Source organism: Neolamprologus brichardi, chromosome 12 (genome assembly GCF_056152115.1).
Source record: "Neolamprologus brichardi isolate AB-2024 chromosome 12, ASM5615211v1, whole genome shotgun sequence".
Classification (NCBI taxonomy): Eukaryota; Metazoa; Chordata; class Actinopteri; order Cichliformes; family Cichlidae; genus Neolamprologus; species Neolamprologus brichardi.
In genome coordinates, this window is record NC_142115.1 from 11,355,001 (window position 1) to 11,372,438 (window position 17,438).

Below are 17,438 nucleotides of genomic sequence, written 5' to 3' on the forward strand. Positions count from 1 at the left end.
ACAAAATCTTAAAATCGTCTGAATGGCAAGAGCTTCATCTTTTAGCATGAAAATGGACCCAGATATACTGCCAATGCAGTAAAAGCATACTGAATACTGAATACAATACCGAAGTGAAGTTTGATCATCTTGGAAATAACTGAAAAAAAAACAGGTCAAGAAAGCTGGAGAACTATTCCTGAAGAATACTTAAAAAATGAAAAGAATCAAGTTTTGTAGGGAACATTTAGACATTAGTACAAAATACTGAGTTCTAAGCTTGTTTTAACTGTACAAACACTAGTTTGCCATATATACTGTATTTCCGTCTTTGTTTGTATGTTTCAATAAATTACTACTCTTATTTAAAATTTTCTTGCAAAATATAAAGAAATGAAGGGTGGCTCAAGACTTTTACTATATATTGTATTTATATTAAATGCTGATATTGATAAGTCTAATCAATATCTAATTGACACTAATTGACTTGTAACACCCAGCTGAAATGGAAAAGGTTCCCAGTTATCTAAAATACATGCACAGGTTAAGTGTATATGATGTAAAAACTGTCGCATAACACTATGTGATAAATAGTGTTATGCTTTGCTATTCTTTAAAGTTTCCAATTTGCATTGTTTTTTTTCTCGCTTTTCTTAATCTCACTTATCTGTTACTTCATTATTTCTCACTGTGTTGTGAGAGAGTGCAGTTGAGTTGTGGTAAGAGACTTTTTCAATGTAAACCTTTATTTTTCAGATTAAGTCAACTAATTTATTTTCAAATTGCTCTAAATTCCACCATTTCATGTCCTACTCAATCAGATCAGCTTGTGCCTCTCTTGCTTTTAAGGGAGCAATAAATAGACCAATGTATTGGTCAAGCTAGACAGCACATCTTTCATATCAGGCTCTTTTAATCACTTGAAATAATCTATAAATGTACCTTCACATATTTTAGCTAAAAAAACAAAATACTCTCCAGTTTACTTATTTTAGTTCATCCTGTAAGTCCACTACCTGCATGAGGCGCACTAGGGGTTGGGTTCAATGTCTGTCACACAGCAGTCAAGGTTGGGGGCCCTGCTTGTCCAATCCCTGGCTATCAAGGCTGGATAACGGAAAACAAAATGTCACCTCTCTGGTGGGGAAGGAGCCTGAACTAGTGCTAGAGGTTGAGAGATACTTAAATATATTTGGGGTCACCTCAACGCACTGCTCAGGTTCTGGAACCAGTCTCCTGGAGAGGGACTAGGCTCGATTCCAGTCTGAAGTTGCCCTTGATGAGTGACGGCGGGCTGAGGTGGGTATTATTGTTTCCACTTGGCTAGCTACTGGTACATAGGGTTTTTAACGGTGCATTAGAGAGCTGTTTCCTTGTGCCATTGAGTCAGAAACAGGTCTAGACTGTCGTTTGCACTTATGCAACTGTTCAGAGTACCCAGACTTCTTGGATTCACTAGGTGGGGTGCTCAATGGTGCTCTATCTGGTGAATGTCATCCTACTGGGAGACTGCAACACTCATGTGGCAAATGACAACAAGACCAGGAATGGCACTGAGATCGAAAGAATGAGATCACAGGTACAAACAGCTTTCTCTGAAAGGTGGCTGGCCTCTCCCTTAGAAATAGGGTGAGGAGTTCAGCCATCTGAGAGGGGCCCAGACTAGAGCTGCTACTCTTCCACATCAAAATGACCCAGTTGAGGTGGTTTAGCCATCTGTCAAGAATGCCTCCTGGGCACCTTCTCTGTGAGTTTCTTCGGGCATGTTCCACTGGAGGCAGAACCAGGATATGCTTGAGAGATTCCATCTCTTAGCTGGCCTAAAAACATCTTGGTGTTCCCCAGGATAAGCTGGAGGAGATGCCTGGGGAGAGGAATACCTGGGCATCTGTGCTTAGACTCCTGTCCCCACAACCCAGTCCCGGATAAGTGGAAGAAAATAGATGGATTGACAGATGGACAGACAGGCAGATGGACCCAGGATGATAGCACACTTTTCCTTCTAAGTTATCAAATTAGATTATTTAACATTAACACCAAGCTGGATAAGGCATGTTGTATGTAAGCTAAGCTAAACTAACAAGAATGACATTAAAAAAATGAAAGCTCAAAGATGACCTTAGTCAAAAAGAACATGCTTGCCCACCTGCTTGTTGCTGGTTTCCAGCCCTTCACTTGGAGAGGCGGCACAGCTGGCGGTGGAAGATTTTGAGTGGCACTGTCCCCTGCTGCAATAGCGGTCACAGGAGTAGTAGCGCTGTTTGTCTGCAGAGGAATGATGGTGTTTCCTTTCATGGGAGCGTCCACGGTCGTGGGCTCGCTCTCTGGAGGCTGTTGTTTCCGATGCTGGCTCACCCACTGCACCTGTGAAGGAAGAAAATATTGCTGGGTGTTTCTGACAAGTCCTAAGATTTTCTTACTCCCCACAGTGTTTAATACAGTGTTTCAGTAGGGGTAAAGATTCTAACAGTCATTACAGAAACAGCATAGGTCATTTCTAATCTAATTAATGATTAAGCGTTTAATAGGTTATAATTAGTTTGGGATGGGAAGGCCTTAATCAGAGAGATGACTCTGGTCACTCTGACAGAGCTCCAGAGTTGCTCTGTTGAGAGAAAACAGTCTTCCAGAAGGACAACCATTTCTGCACCATTCTACCAATTATGCCTGTATGGTAGAGCGGCTAGACAGAAGCCGCTCCTCAGTAAAGGGCAGGATGTCATCCAGGACTCACAGACCATTAAAAACATAATTTCTGGCCTGATGAAACAAAGACTGAACTTTTTGGCCTGAATGCTGAGCTTAATATTTGGAGCCTATCCTAGCTGCTAGCCAGCAAGAGGCAGATAGTTGCTGGATAGCGTAGTGGGCTACTGGAACAAGGAGGCATAAGTGGGCAATAAATAAATAAATAAATAAATAAAAAACATGGTGCTGTTGCAATGCTACTACATAAGTAACCCCAGCAGAAGGGGTTACATGAATAGGATGAGGGACTTATGGAATCTTTGATACCCAGCATCCAGATTGACGGCGAAACAACTGGTGTTCCAACATTCAGAAGAAAGACCTACTCTCATGGCTAGAGATTGCAACAGCAAAGGGGAGGCAGGACGACAAGTATCATCACCCCCACCCGAGATTGGGTACCAAGTGCACCGGAAGAAGGATCTTTGAGTGCAAGAGGAACTGACCTGAAAGATAGCATCACAGTGAAGCTTGAAACCTGGATGTGCAATAATAACCCCACACCACAACACAACCTCAGAAATGTGCATATCTTAACTGTTACGTGCAATATCTGCATTATAATCAGACTCCTGTGCATGTAGAAGTATATATAGAAGAGAAGTGCAGTCGGATGGTAACGAAGAGAGGGAAGGTAGTCAGAACTGAGGAGATCGAACTACCAGAAGGCAACTTTGCAACGTGTTCTAGTAATAGAAGGGGCTACCGTTTTTTTTAATTTTTTTTTTATTCAATTATTCATAAAAGGTATATGATAATATATAACAGGACTAATGGGACAGTAGTACAGAGGTTTCAGAAGTTGCTTTAGAACTCTTCTGTTGTGGCGAATCCACTTAGGCAAAAAAATGGATTGGACATCAGTTGTAGAAACGATAGTCTTTATATAAGGCTTCAAAAAGGGGAATGTACAACAAATAAACTTCTCGACATCAGAGCAACATATAATGGCTTCCCGAAACTTTCTTTGCTAGCTAAAAACCCCAGAGTAACTTTTGTCTACCACAAAGGATTCTGGGAAACGCAGTTTTCTAATGAAAATACCTATTAAATGCTCCCCTTTAGCAGAAAATTAAATCTATAATTAACAGCTCTCACTAAACATGTGACTAACACTTAAATCACTTACAAAATAACCAAAATGCTGTTATCAAACAATAAACTGCAATAAAGTTACAACATCCTCCCCCTGACGAATAATCTGTTCATCTAAAGCTCCAGGTTATACAACAACTGAATCGGTCTTGTTAACAGAGTCCCCGTTGTCGTGCGAACTAAGCAAGATCTAACAAGACCGTCTTGACCAGGAAACATTTCTTCAATTCTTCCAAGTTTCCACACTTGTCTGGGGAGGTTGTCATGCCCAATGAGCACGACATCCCCTAGTTTTAGGGGTGTAGGCTTTGAAGCATCACAGCAATGAGCTGACTTTAGCTCCAACAGCTCCAGGTGTTAGGTGTTGGATGGTGTGTGTCCTTCGGGATTGACTTGGGTGGTAGAGATGTCAGTCGTTTGCCCACCAAAAAGTGGGCTGGAGTAAGTGGTTGCGGTTCATTTACCTCGTTGTGCACAAAGGTGAGAGGCCTAGAGTTCAGAGTCGCTTCGACTTCCACCAACACAGTACACATTTCTTCAAAGTGGAGTGAAGCTCTACCTAACACCTTCTTGAGGCAGATTTTCACTGATCTGACAAGACATTCCCAGAATCCACCCCACCAGGCTGCTCTTTCTGCAATGAACTTCCAAGTAATTCCTCTTTCCGAGAAAAACTCCAGCAAATGTGGGTCTTTAATTATCTTCCACAGCTCCTTCAAATCTTGGTCTACTCTCTTAAATGTTCTGGCATTGTCAGAATAGATAACTCTGCATAGCCCTCTCCTGGCAATGAATCTCTTCAACGCTAGCAAAAATGTCTCAGTTGACCGATCTGACACAAGCTCTAAATGGACCGCTCGTGTCACAGCACAGGTAAATAGGGCAATGTAGGATCTTTTCACAGAATCCTCTGTTTTCACATAGAGCGGCCCAGCAAAATCCACACCTGCAACTTCGAATGGTGGTGACTCGGATATTCTGTCCCTAGGCAAAGGTGCAGTTAGCTGATGCCCAGCCTTTGCCTTAAACCTCTTACACACAGTGCATCTGGTCACAATGCTCTTAACCAGCTGCCGGGCCCGGATGATCCAATATCTCTCTCTTATTTGTACAAGAGTGTCCCTCACTCCTGAATGCATCACCCTTTTGTGACAGTCCTCTATCAGCAGTTCTGAAAATCTGTGTTTGTTTGGCAGAATCCAAGGATGCTGCTCTCTGAATGTGAAGTCCGACTGCTGCAGCCTGCCTCCAACACTAAGCAGCTCATCTTCATCAAGGAAGGGTTTCAGTTCCTGAATCTTCCTGTCATTCATCATAGGTTTTCCTACCTTCAGTCTCTGGACCTCCTGGTGAAAACTGTGATGTTGTGCAACCTTAATCCAGTACTTCTCAGCATCAAGAAGCTCATTTGCTGTCAGCTCACCTTGCATCTTTGGTTGCATCGTTGTTTTTGCATTAGCTATGAATCTCCTAATCCATGCCGTCACTCTGAGCACTCTCTTCAGTTTGCTGTACCTCTCAAGCTTCAGTATTGGTTCACAGATAACAGTGTCATTAGCAGCAAACTGCATGGCTATTTGATAACTGGATTTAAGTTCTACATTCATTTAGTCTGAAATGTTTTCATCTTCAGACTCACGTATCCGATCTTCTGATACAAGAAAACTGGGGCCATTCCACCATAGCTGATTTTGTAGTCCACTGATTGTCCTCTTGTGGCCAGGTCAGCGGGATTAGCCTTCCCTGGGATGTGTGACCATGAAGATGGACTTGTAAGAGTCTGGATCTCAGTCACTCGGTTTGCAACAAACGGTTTCCACCTTTGTGCCAAACTGCAAATCCATTGCAAAGTGATCATGGAGTCAGTCCACATTTTTATTTGGGCTTGTTCCATCTTCAGCGAGATGATCAAGTTGTTCGCCAATCTGGCCCCAATCACGGCTCCCATGAATTCCAGACGTGGCAACGTCATTTTCTTTAGGGGAGCCACCCTGGCTTTAGATGCGACCAAGCTCATTGTCGTTTCTCCTTCTCGTGTTTTGCCTTGCAGATAGGCCACAGCACTGTATGCCCTTTCACTGGCATCACAAAACATATGTAATTCCAAGCCCTCTTTGCTTTCTTGTTGCATATTGATTTGGTACCACCTTGGTATGGCGAGCTGGTGTAACTGAGTAAGCTCTGAACACCACTGTTGCCATTCTTGTGCCAGATCTGGTGGCAATTCTTCATCCCAGGAGAGCCCCCTCTCCCTCATTGCTTGGAACATGCACTTGACCCTAATGGTGAAGGGGTTCAGAAACCCAAGTGGGTCATAAATTCGTGCTGAGGACTGCAGCACGCTTCGTTTGGTTCCTTTCTTCTCTGTTAGAAGCCTCACTAGTGAACTAAGGTCAAAGGTGAAATCATCAGGCTCAGGCCTCCACACTAATCCAAGCACCTTTAATGCTACTCCAATTGTCTCAGGTGCCATCATGTAGTTTGTGGAGCTCTTCTCCCATTTCTGCCTCAGTTCGGCTGAGTTTGTCATCCATTTGCAAAGCTCCATACCAGCAGCCGCCAGTATTTCTTTGGCATTCGTCGTTATGTGATACGCCTCTTCCACTGAGCGTGTACTTGAAATGAAGTCATCTACGTAAAGTGACTCCCTTATTGTATTCACCACTTGTGGTTGGCTTGTTTCATATTGTTTTAGATGTCTTTGAATTGTCGCTGCAAGCAGAAACGGGCTTGGCGTAACTCCAAACACCACTCTCGTCATCCTCAGAATGCGCAAGTGCTCATTCACTTCTCCATGCGGTGCACCTGAGAACCACAGGAACCTGACTGCATCTCTGTCCCTTTCTGCAAGACATATTTGCAGGAATGCTTGTTTTATGTCTGCCAGAAAGGCGACTTCGTGTTCCCTAAATCTAAGGAGAACACTGAGCAGATCTGGATTCAAATTTGGCCCCGTAAATAAGCAGTCATTCAGCGACAGACAGCCTTCTTCATGGGACGATGCATCAAAGACCACTCTTAATTTTGTAGTTGCTTTGTCCTCTCTCAGCACTGCATGGTGAGACATATAATACATTACAGAGTCTGTGCTGCGGTCTGGTGTCACTTCCTCTGCAATGTTCCTGTCCAAGTAGTCCTCCACCACTTGATTATACCTGCTGAAGAGTGTGACATTCTTCTTAAATCTTTTACTCAGACCTTCCAGCCATTTTTTGTCAACTCTGTAGTTGTCTGAGAGCTCTACCTTTTCTGGCTTCTATGGCAACTCCACCTGATATCGTCGATCTTTAAACATAGTCGTTCTCTCAAACATCTGCAGAGCCTCATCATCTTCTGGGTTCTTTGTTGTCTCATTTGTAATACCCAGAGACTCTTTTTCCCAGAATGCTTTCAGTTGCTTGGAGAGGAGTTTCTCTTCCTCACAAGGAATGAACATGCAGGTTGCCTCTGTAACAGTTGATGCAGAGACTGGACCCTGAACAGACCATCCGAAGGTGCTCTCCAGTGCCACCAATGTTTCTGTAAGTCTCTCCACCCTTCCTGTCACGATCTGCCAATAGTAGTCAGCTCCTATGAGGACAGCGTGCTCTGGTTCCTCATTGGATCCTGGGAAGTCAGCCAGTTGTAGTCCTCTTTTCTTAAGCTCATGCTGGATCTGTTCACCAGGAACCTTCATTATTGCCGAGCACACTTGTGGGGTCTCCACAGCTTCTATTACAATACTCTGGCTAGGATCCCAGATATTTTGTAGCATAACCTTCACTATGCCGCGCTGTGATCTTGTGGGAAAGGAGGACCCAAATGTGTGCAGTGTCAATGTCTCTTGCCTTATTACTGGTAAATTTAGGCTCTTCACCAACGTTTCATGTATAAAGCTTCTTTGGCTGCCTCCATCTAATAAGCAACGAGCTACCCTTCTGCCTGTCGGGCCTTCAATCCACACCTTTGCAGTCTGTAGCAACACAGTGTTCTGTTCACCTGGTTTCACTCTTACTGAATGAGGGAGCACGGAGGAGACCACTGCTTCTTCTGGTTGGGATGGGGCCTGTACATCCACCCTTTCACCACCGCACACAGCAACGTGATGTCTCCGTCCACATTTCTCACAGGACACATTCTTGGTCTTACAGAATCTTGCAGTGTGTTTCTGTCCCAAACAAACAAAACATCTCCCCATTCTCTTTAACTTGTCCTTTCTTTGAAGCGTGTCATTATTTGGGCAGTTTTCCGATTTGTGATCGGCACACTCACAGAATATACAGGTGTTTTGTTTCTGGCTGGCTGTGTACAGGGCAGCAGTAGATTGTATGCTAGGCCTTTTAAACCTCACATCACTGAACGGTGGCTTGTACAGTTTATTTTCAGTTTTCTGTGGGTTGTACGACTTTGTCATTTGCAGCGCTCTTTCCCTGCTCTGAACCTCCTTCTGTAGAAATGTGACCATTTCTGACACTTTCCACTCTTCATCTCCATTTCTCTGACGGCTGTATTTCAAGAGCTATATCATCTGGAATCATCTTTAGCAATATTGGGCATAACAAGCTTCTGTAGCTTTCTGACACTACACCCAATGACTCTAAACTTCTGATCTGAATTTCACATTCATCATACAGCTGCCTCAAAGCATGCACATCAGATGATTTTTTTTAACAGGGGTGAGGTTCAGCAGTTTTGACATGTGCGTACTAATTACTACATCCTTTCTTCCAAATCGGTTTTGCAGTAACTCAATTGCGTTGTCATAATTTTCATCTGTCAGCATCAGTCCTGCAACTGCTTTTGCTGCTTGGCCAGTGAGATAGGTTTTCAAATAGGTAAACTTCTCTCTTTTGCATAGTGCATCATTGTGGTGAATAACAGCTTCATATTGACTCCAAAACTCCTGCCACAAACTGGCATCTCCATCATATTTGTGAATAATCAGCTTAGGAAGCTTTACTGATGCTCTCTGTGCCAATGAATGAACAGAGCTAGCGTCACTCACCCTTTGATGCGCGGCTCGTTCGCTATGGAGGACCACAAGAGCCACGCGCATCGAAATAAAAAATCCTGTGCTTAATTAATGAATTGTAGAATAAAATCTGCATTTGTAAATTCATTTTTGAATTCCAATTTAATAAACTGATTTTTAAAATGCTTTTTAAGTCTTCATTTCAAAAAACATTTTCGAATTGCACTTTAATAAACTTCATTTCAAAAATCTTTTTCGAATTGCACTTTAATAAACTGCATTTCAAAAACCTTTTTCGAATTGCACTTTAATAAACTGCATTTCAAAAACCTTTTTTGAATTGCACTTTAATAAACTTCATTTCAAAAACCTTTTTTGAATTGCACTTTAATAAACTTCATTTCAAAAACCTTTTTCGAATTGCACTTTAATAAACTGCATTTCAAAAACCTTTTTCGAATTGCACTTTAATAAACTGCATTTCAAAAATCTTTTTTGAATTGCAATTTAATAAACTGCATTTCAAAATCCATTTCCCTTTCCTGTTCGCTCAGGGATTAACATGTGGATTAGCAGTTGGATTAACAACTTCATTTTAAAAAACCTGCTGCTATTCAAATGAGCCACACCGTGGGATGTAAGGAGCTCTCTGATTGGTTGGTCAGACACAGGCTGTCTGCCAGCCTGGATGTTTCTAGCTCATAGCTTCGCCCTGCTAAGAAGCCTGTGTGCTTGTACAAAGGCCGTTCAGCCTCGGGATTTACACTCGGCTCGACACGGATATGTGAAGAATGAAGGGACCCTGCAGCAAAGGGAGAGCCCAACCTCTGGCTGAGTGCCTGTTTACAAAGTCTGACCACCTGTGAAGGTAACGTGCTAACGTGGCTAACGCTAGCATCACCGCACGTAGCCCCATTATTTTAAGGTCATTTTAGCTTATGAAAGTTTTACGTCGCAGCTGTACGAGCTAGCTACGCGTTTTGTAAGCTGCTGTGCTCTTCACAAATAAAGCTGGAAGCAGCTCAAACTATTAGAACCAGCACTGAGGCCTGTTACATTTATACAGTGTTAGAGCAACGGCTGCAGCCTACAGCCTTTAAACTAGCGATTAAAATGCTGACAGTAAACTCGTCAGTCCAGATGTTACCACATTACTTTGTGATACTTGTGAGTTTGAATATCTTCTGGTTCGACTTCTCCTTACCTGGAAGCTGAGCATTGCTCATTTCTGACAAGGACATACACCTCAGTGCTTATCATGGGTGTTACATCCTTCGTGCAGCAATTCCAGAGAAAACAAGAGAGCAACGACCACTCATTAAGACCAGCCAGAAATCTGTCCCTTTCTGGCAGCTGTGGAAACTTCCAGTAAGAAAGTTTGCATTCTTAGAACAATGCTGGATCATGTGTGATGTGTCATCATATGAGGATATTACATTTTGACCTAATTCTGCTCAATCTGTTTTGATCGTTGATCCAGTATTTCAGCTTTGTGTTGTGCTGCAAGTTTAAAACCCATTGTCCTCATGAGCACAGCATCTAACAACTCTCCTTGAAAAAGTCGATTGACTTTAACTGGACACAATGGTTTCCAGTGGGAGATATTTTCATCACTCATCCGTGACACTGGAGCAGTCACCTGAGTGAGTGATAAAACAATTTTCCATGGAAAATCCAGAGGCACTAAACTTTGATGTTTCTTTGGGCTCTATTTCAGCTCTAGCAGCATCTCTCAGAAGAAAACTGTTTTCCCAATAATCAGATGAAAAAATTGAACCAGGTGGTATTCTCTGGAGTTTAAGACCAAGACTGAACTCAAACAGTGAATTGACATTAGACTGGAATTCATAAGATGAATAGAAATACTGCTGAAGCTGAATGATTCATTCATATATGATTTTTTTTTTCTCCAATTCACCAGGTCTGTCTAGTTCAGTATGACTGTGGTACATGATACAAAAGAATAAATACAGAAGAATAAAAACTTTGTGAATAACTTTACTCTTCTTAAAAATAACTAATAAAACAAGTAAAAGTACAAATGTGTACAAGTTAGAGACTTCCTCACTAAGATTTTAATTGTGTGTTAAAGAGAAAGAGATTAGGAGGTAAAATAGACGATGCAGAGTCCATCATCACTGAGGCAGTCTCTCCTGCATGAAGTCCAGGTGCTGGTTTTCCAGTGTGTGCGTCTGATGGCCCAAAGCTGACTCAGAGCCGTAACACCATCATTGGCTGCAGTATGGAACAGGTGTGGGTGTGTCCTCATCTCCCAGAGGAGTCCAAATCGTCATCAAACAGCCCTACAGACACAAAAACATGTGAAAATATAAACAACCAGACTATCAGCAGTGATTTAAGTACTTTAAGACCTCTGTGAAAATCATTTACAGTATATATATATCACAGGATTTAAGGCCTTTATGATCACAGAGCATACAGAGAAAAGTACTAAACTGAATCAATTTCAGCTTTCGTTTCTCATGATGTATATTGTATTAATAATTACATTTCATTATCTGTAGCTTTACCACACATTTGCCACACAGGTGTAGATACTGTAGGTTCAGTGAATGCTTAGATTGCACTGATTAGAATATACTGGACATTCAAAGCTAAGATTCAGCGCACTGTGTTAGAGGCTGGGATTTGATGAATTCATCATATATACAACCTTTGATCATCGTTTATGTCCAGTTGAATGAATCTGCACTCACATATTAAATGAACTGAAATCAGTAGTGTGATCTCCAGTCTTTATATGCTGAATGAGAGAACTGAAAGCTGTTATTTTAATCAGCCTGTTTCAGTTGTTTTAACTCACAAGTATCACAAAGTAATGTGGTAACATCTGGACTGACGAGTTTACTGTCAGCATTTTAATCGCTAGTTTAAAGGCTGTAGGCTGCAGCCGTTGCTCTAACACTGTATAAATGTAACAGGCCTCAGTGCTGGTTCTAATAGTTTGAGCTGCTTCCAGCTTTATTTGTGAAGAGCACAGCAGCTTACAAAACACGTAGCTAGCTCGTACAGCTGCGACGTAAAACTTTCATAAGCTAAAATGACCTTAAAATAATGGGGCTACGTGCGGTGATGCTAGCGTTAGCCACGTTAGCACGTTACCTTCACAGGTGGTCAGACTTTGTAAACAGGCACTCAGCCAGAGGTTGGGCTCTCCCTTTGCTGCAGGGTCCCTTCATTCTTCACATATCCGTGTCGAGCCGAGTGTAAATCCCGAGGCTGAACGGCCTTTGTACAAGCACACAGGCTTCTTAGCAGGGCGAAGCTATGAGCTAGAAACATCCAGGCTGGCAGACAGCCTGTGTCTGACCAACCAATCAGAGAGCTCCTTACATCCCACGGTGTGGCTCATTTGAATAGCAGCAGGTTTTTTAAAATGAAGTTGTTAATCCAACTGCTAATCCAAATGCTAATCCACATGTTAATCCCTGAGCGAACAGGAAAGGGAAATGGATTTTGAAATGCAGTTTATTAAAGTGCAATTCAAAAAAGGTTTTTGAAATGCAGTTTATTAAAGTGCAATTCGAAAAAGGTTTTTGAAATGAAGTTTATTAAAGTGCAATTCAAAAACGGTTTTTGAAATGCAGTTTATTAAAGTGCAATTCAAAAAAGGTTTTTGAAATGCAGTTTATTAAAGTGCAATTCAAAAAAGGTTTTTGAAATGCAGTTTATTAAAGTGCAATTCAAAAAAGATTTTTGAAATGAAGTTTATTAAAGTGCAATTCGAAAAAGGTTTTTGAAATGAAGTTTATTAAAGTGCAATTCAAAAAAGGTTTTTGAAATGCAGTTTATTAAAGTGCAATTCGAAAAAGGTTTTTGAAATGAAGTTTATTAAAGTGCAATTCAAAAAAGGTTTTTGAAATGAAGTTTATTAAAGTGCAATTCAAAAAAGGTTTTTGAAATGCAGTTTATTAAAGTGCAATTCAAAAAAGATTTTTAAAATGCAGTTTATTAAAGTGCAATTCAAAAAAGGTTTTTGAAATGCAGTTTATTAAAGTGCAATTCGAAAAAGATTTTTGAAATGAAGTTTATTAAAGTGCAATTCGAAAAAGGTTTTTGAAATGCAGTTTATTAAAGTGCAATTCGAAAAAGGTTTTTGAAATGAAGTTTATTAAAGTGCAATTCGAAATTTTTTTTTGAAATGAAGACTTAAAAAGCATTTTAAAAATCAGTTTATTAAATTGGAATTCAAAAATGAATTTACAAATGCAGATTTTATTCTACAATTCATTAATTAAGCACAGGATTTTTTATTTCGATGCGCGTGGCTCTTGTGGTCCTCCATAGTTCGCAGCAATCCTCATTTGTTTTAATTCTGTGCCGTGCACAGCTCTTGGACAGGATGATGCGCTCCTTATATTCCTCTGCGCTTTCGATCTCCATTTCCAGGTCATCCAGAGCTGTTTTACGTTCTATTTCACTATCTAAGGCATACAAGCTGAGCTCCTTTGCCGACAGCATTTCCAGTAATGTGCTCAGATGGTCAGTGTCCGGATCTGGTTTAGCCATTTCGGAGTCAATTTGATGTACAAGTCGTGTGGTAGCACCTCTTATCGTCCCACGTTTCCGTTTTGTTCTTTCCATTTCTCTCTGATGCTCGTCATCCGCCACTCCCGCAGCTTCGGCAGCGGCGGCTCCACGTAAGTCCTGTTCGCTCATTTCTCCCGGGTTTCGGCACCAAAAAATGTTGTGGCGAATCCACTTAGGCAAAAAAATGGATCGGACATCAGTTGTAGAAATGATAGTTTTTATATAATGCTTCAAAAATGGGAATGTACAACAATTAAACTTCTCGACATCAGAGCAACATATAATGGCTTCCCGAAACTTTCTTTGCTAGCTAAAAACCCCAGAGTAACTTTCGTCTACCACAAAGGATTCTGGGAAACGCCGTTTTCTAATGAAAATACCTGTTAAATGCTCCCCTTTAGCAGAAAATTAAATCTATAATTAACAGCTCTCACTAAACATGTGACTAACACTTAAATCACTTACAAAATAACCAAAATGCTGTTATCAAACAATAAATTGCAATAAAGTTACAACATCTTCTGTTCTTTAAGATTTCAGTGTCCTTTTTTAGTATTTATACTGCTATACAGCAAATAAAGCAGAATAACTGCTAATTAATTAACCAAATTTATTTTTCCAAATTGTAAATAAATATGGTTTAAAACAGTGCTTTATGATGCTAACATGATTTACTTGGCCCACGAAGGTTGTGGAGGTACTGCTTTGAAAGTGGATACTTACATAAGTATCCACTTTAATTGTGTATCTAGATAAGTATCTAGATTTAATTGTGCAAATTTAATTGTTTTAACCCTTAGCTTCTAACAGGGCAACCTTGGAAGCAATAACAGGAGTGATCTGCTACAGTCAGAGAAGTACTACTGCTCAGTGGAGGGCTCAAGGTTAGGAAAGAAGGGAAGCTGAGCTCCTGAAAAGTTGCAGAATTCAGGACTTCAACAAACCTCGGGACAAAGTGGTAACTAACCGTTTGATGGATGTTGCTCTTGTTTTGTCCTTTTTTTTGACTTTACCATTTTTCTGTGCTTGTTCTTTTGCAACTCCTCGCACTTATATGTTTAGATTTTATGCTTTATTTATAGTGTGTTGGTTTTTATTGAGGGGTCATTGAGATCAAAATCCTCCTGATCTCCTCAGCAGTGTGTCCCCCCCCCCATGCCAGAGAGCTAGCAACAAATCCCTGGAATATACAAGAAGCACCTCATTCTTGGACAAGAAGGATGAAACTGGGGCAAATCCCTTGCCTGAAAAGTTCCTCGACCAATAAAAGCACCAGTAGTGTTTTGGGTCTCTTCATGGTCCAGAAGCCATAAAGGGACTCATATATTGTTTCAATATAAATTAATATTTTATCCCCTTAACCGCAATCAGAATTCTGGCTCCCAAAGGATTGGTTGTTTGCCCATGTGGCACACCAGACCGTTCTCACTTCCGAGGCTTAATATACTGACGATTTGACAAGTCCCGAGGCGCTTTTGCAGAACGCGAAAGGTGACATTCCGCGTTCTTATGCTATGCGCCAGGTTATGGATGAAATCCAGTAGAATGACGCTTCTGCGGTCATACACGTTCCAGCTGTGTATTCCAGCCCTAACCATAACCTTATCCCTAACCTTAACCAGCACTTTAACAATGTTAGATATTGTTTTCCAAAGCAAGTTAAGTAAAACGAACATACATTCATTCCAAATATTTCTCATGGTTCCTCATTTTTCCAATGTCATAATATAGGGATGTGTGGGTGCCCGGAGGCGTAATCACCTAGCATAAAATGTTACGCTTTGGGAGTGAGAACGTGTTGGGCACACAGATTGTTATCAATAAATCAAATACAGCTATTTCAGGTATTCTTAATTTGTTGTGTGTATAAAGCACAACTATCCACCATGGGTAAGAATAAAAAGCTATTAAAAGATACTAGGGACAGGCTGTAGACCTGTTGCAACGCTGGATGACCGGAATGGACTATAAGACTATCAGAAAGAAGTATGCTGAGAAGGTGACAACTGTTGGCATGCTTTTTTAAAAATGGAAGACATATAAATGAGCATCAACTGTCCTTGGTCTGGAGCTCCATGCAAGATTGTGCCTCATGGGTTGTGGATAATCATGAGAAAGGTGGTGGATCAGATTAAAACTGCATAAGAGTCGCTTGTTAATGATCTATAGACAGAACAGCAATAGTCACACACTAAGCAGACTAAAATCTACAAGGCACATTGCAGGCCCATCTTAAGTTTGCCTGTGAGCAAGCCTACTTTCTCACAAGTAGGCTTGTGAGAAAGTGTTGTGTCAGATGACACAAAAACCCAACTCTTGGCATAAACTTGAGCTGCTGTGTTTAGAGAAAGAGAAATGTCTAGTTTAACCCCAAAATCCCCAGAGTCGAGCACAGAGGTGAAAACATTATGCTTTGGGTCTGTTTTTCTGCTAAAGTTACAGGAAGATTTCAATACATTGAGGGGCCATAGGATGGGGCTAAGTACCTATAGAAATTTTATGGACAGAGGTCAAGCTTTGAGTTGCCAAGCAGTAGTCGAGAAATCTACAGGATGACTGTTCATTTCTTTGTAAGTGAGCAAACTTGAAAATTCAGGAGTGGAAAAATTAATTATTTCCCCCCACTGTACATTAAAATCAAAAAGCATTTTTTGTCAAATGTTTCGTTAAAATCAGAGATTTTTATAGGTGACTTAAGTTAAGTCACTATTTTTAACTATATTAAACTGACAGTACATGTTATATTTGAAGTAGTATGTAAGAAGGGGGTAAGATGCTAGAGCAAGGGCCCCCAATCCCAGTCCATGAGGGCCGCTGTCCCTGCAGGTTTTAGATCTCACCCTGGGTCAACACATCTGAATCACATGATTAGTTCATTACCAGGCCTCTGGAGAACTTCAAGACATGTTGAGGAGGTCATTTAGCCATTTACATCAGCTGTGATGGATCAAGCACACATCTAAAACCTGCAGGGACACCGGCCCTCGTGGACTGGGATTGGGGACCCCTGTGCTAGAGAGCTGCCCTTCTTGTCAAAAGGTGTCAGAATCTGAAACCTTTGATTCCGAATATGAATGAGTATCTGTTTACATTTGAACAGGTAAATATCTGTCAAGAAGAGATATTTCAGTGACTATGTTGCAATGCAATCTACTGTAAGGCTGACAGATGACAAGAGTCTGAACTACTTTGGTGAGCCTTTAGTCAGTGCAAACCAACTGCCACTAAGCAGCAAAAAACTTATGGCAAAGTGGAAACGCTAACCTGATGGTGGCATTGAAGAAAATCTGAGGATTTCTTGATTGTTTATTTATTCATTTATCTATTGTTTTCCAGAACTGCAAATTGCTTTGTTAACTAGTAAAAGTTGCATTTCCTGCAAAAATACTGGGTGAATGCCATGTAGTGGAAATCATGTGCCAAAAACAGCTGAAGAAGCGGAACAATCTGCTGAAAACAGCTGAAGAAGCTGAACTGTCTGCTTTATTTCAAAGGGTACACTGAAGAGGAGCGAGAAAGAAAAAAAAAAGCAGAAGGAGCGAGAGTGGGAAAGAAATGCGGCAACAACCACAAGTAGGATTCAAACCTGTGCTGCCCACTCTCAGGGTGCCTGCTCATCTCAGTGAGGCAAAGACAGATTTCCTATCCTGAAACAAACGTAATTCATGGGAAAACGGTAAACGGTATGAAAATTAATTATTTTACAATTTTTCCTTGTTCGTAAAGTGCTTTGGCAGTCTTAGGCAGTAGTAGACATTGTAGACAATGTTAAACTTAATCATCATCTCGGCCTCTGATGACCTGTTTGCTGCTGCCTGCCGCTGAAAGGGAGTGGGGAGAGGGGACACTTGTTTTGCAATTTGGCATCATTTTAAAAAAAGTTTACATTTCTTCGCTATTAAACAGCAGAAATTAGGCTTTCTTGTTGGAGGTCATTTTTGGAGAAAAACAAAACAACACCCAACAGCACTGTACATGACTTGTCCTTAATAATCGAATGAATAATTCAGAAAACAGAGATTTGAGAAAGAAAACTGTTCTAGAAGTACACTGAGAGAGAAAGTTTTGATCTTCTTTTGCTGCTGCAGTCAATTTTGGTTGGAGAGTGACAAAA

General features: G+C 41.0%; 1 protein-coding gene and 1 long non-coding RNA gene across 2 annotated transcripts in view; both read right to left on the bottom strand.

The window, feature by feature from the left end:
* The window catches only part of cacna1ba (calcium voltage-gated channel subunit alpha1 Ba), a 292,202-nt gene that overhangs the window by 1,501 nt on the left and 273,263 nt on the right, over nt 1–17,438 (bottom strand). The window contains exon 47 of the mRNA XM_087849000.1: nt 2,126–2,343. Coding sequence (XP_087705126.1) covers nt 2,126–2,343 — 218 coding nt within the window. The remainder of the gene's footprint in view (nt 1–2,125; nt 2,344–17,438) is intronic.
* LOC148100184 (uncharacterized) lies at nt 10,756–12,076 on the bottom strand. The gene is made up of 2 exons (XR_015719844.1): nt 11,897–12,076; nt 10,756–11,076 (listed from the first exon to the last, which is right to left on the bottom strand). It is a non-coding gene; the product is annotated as an uncharacterized LOC148100184 (long non-coding RNA).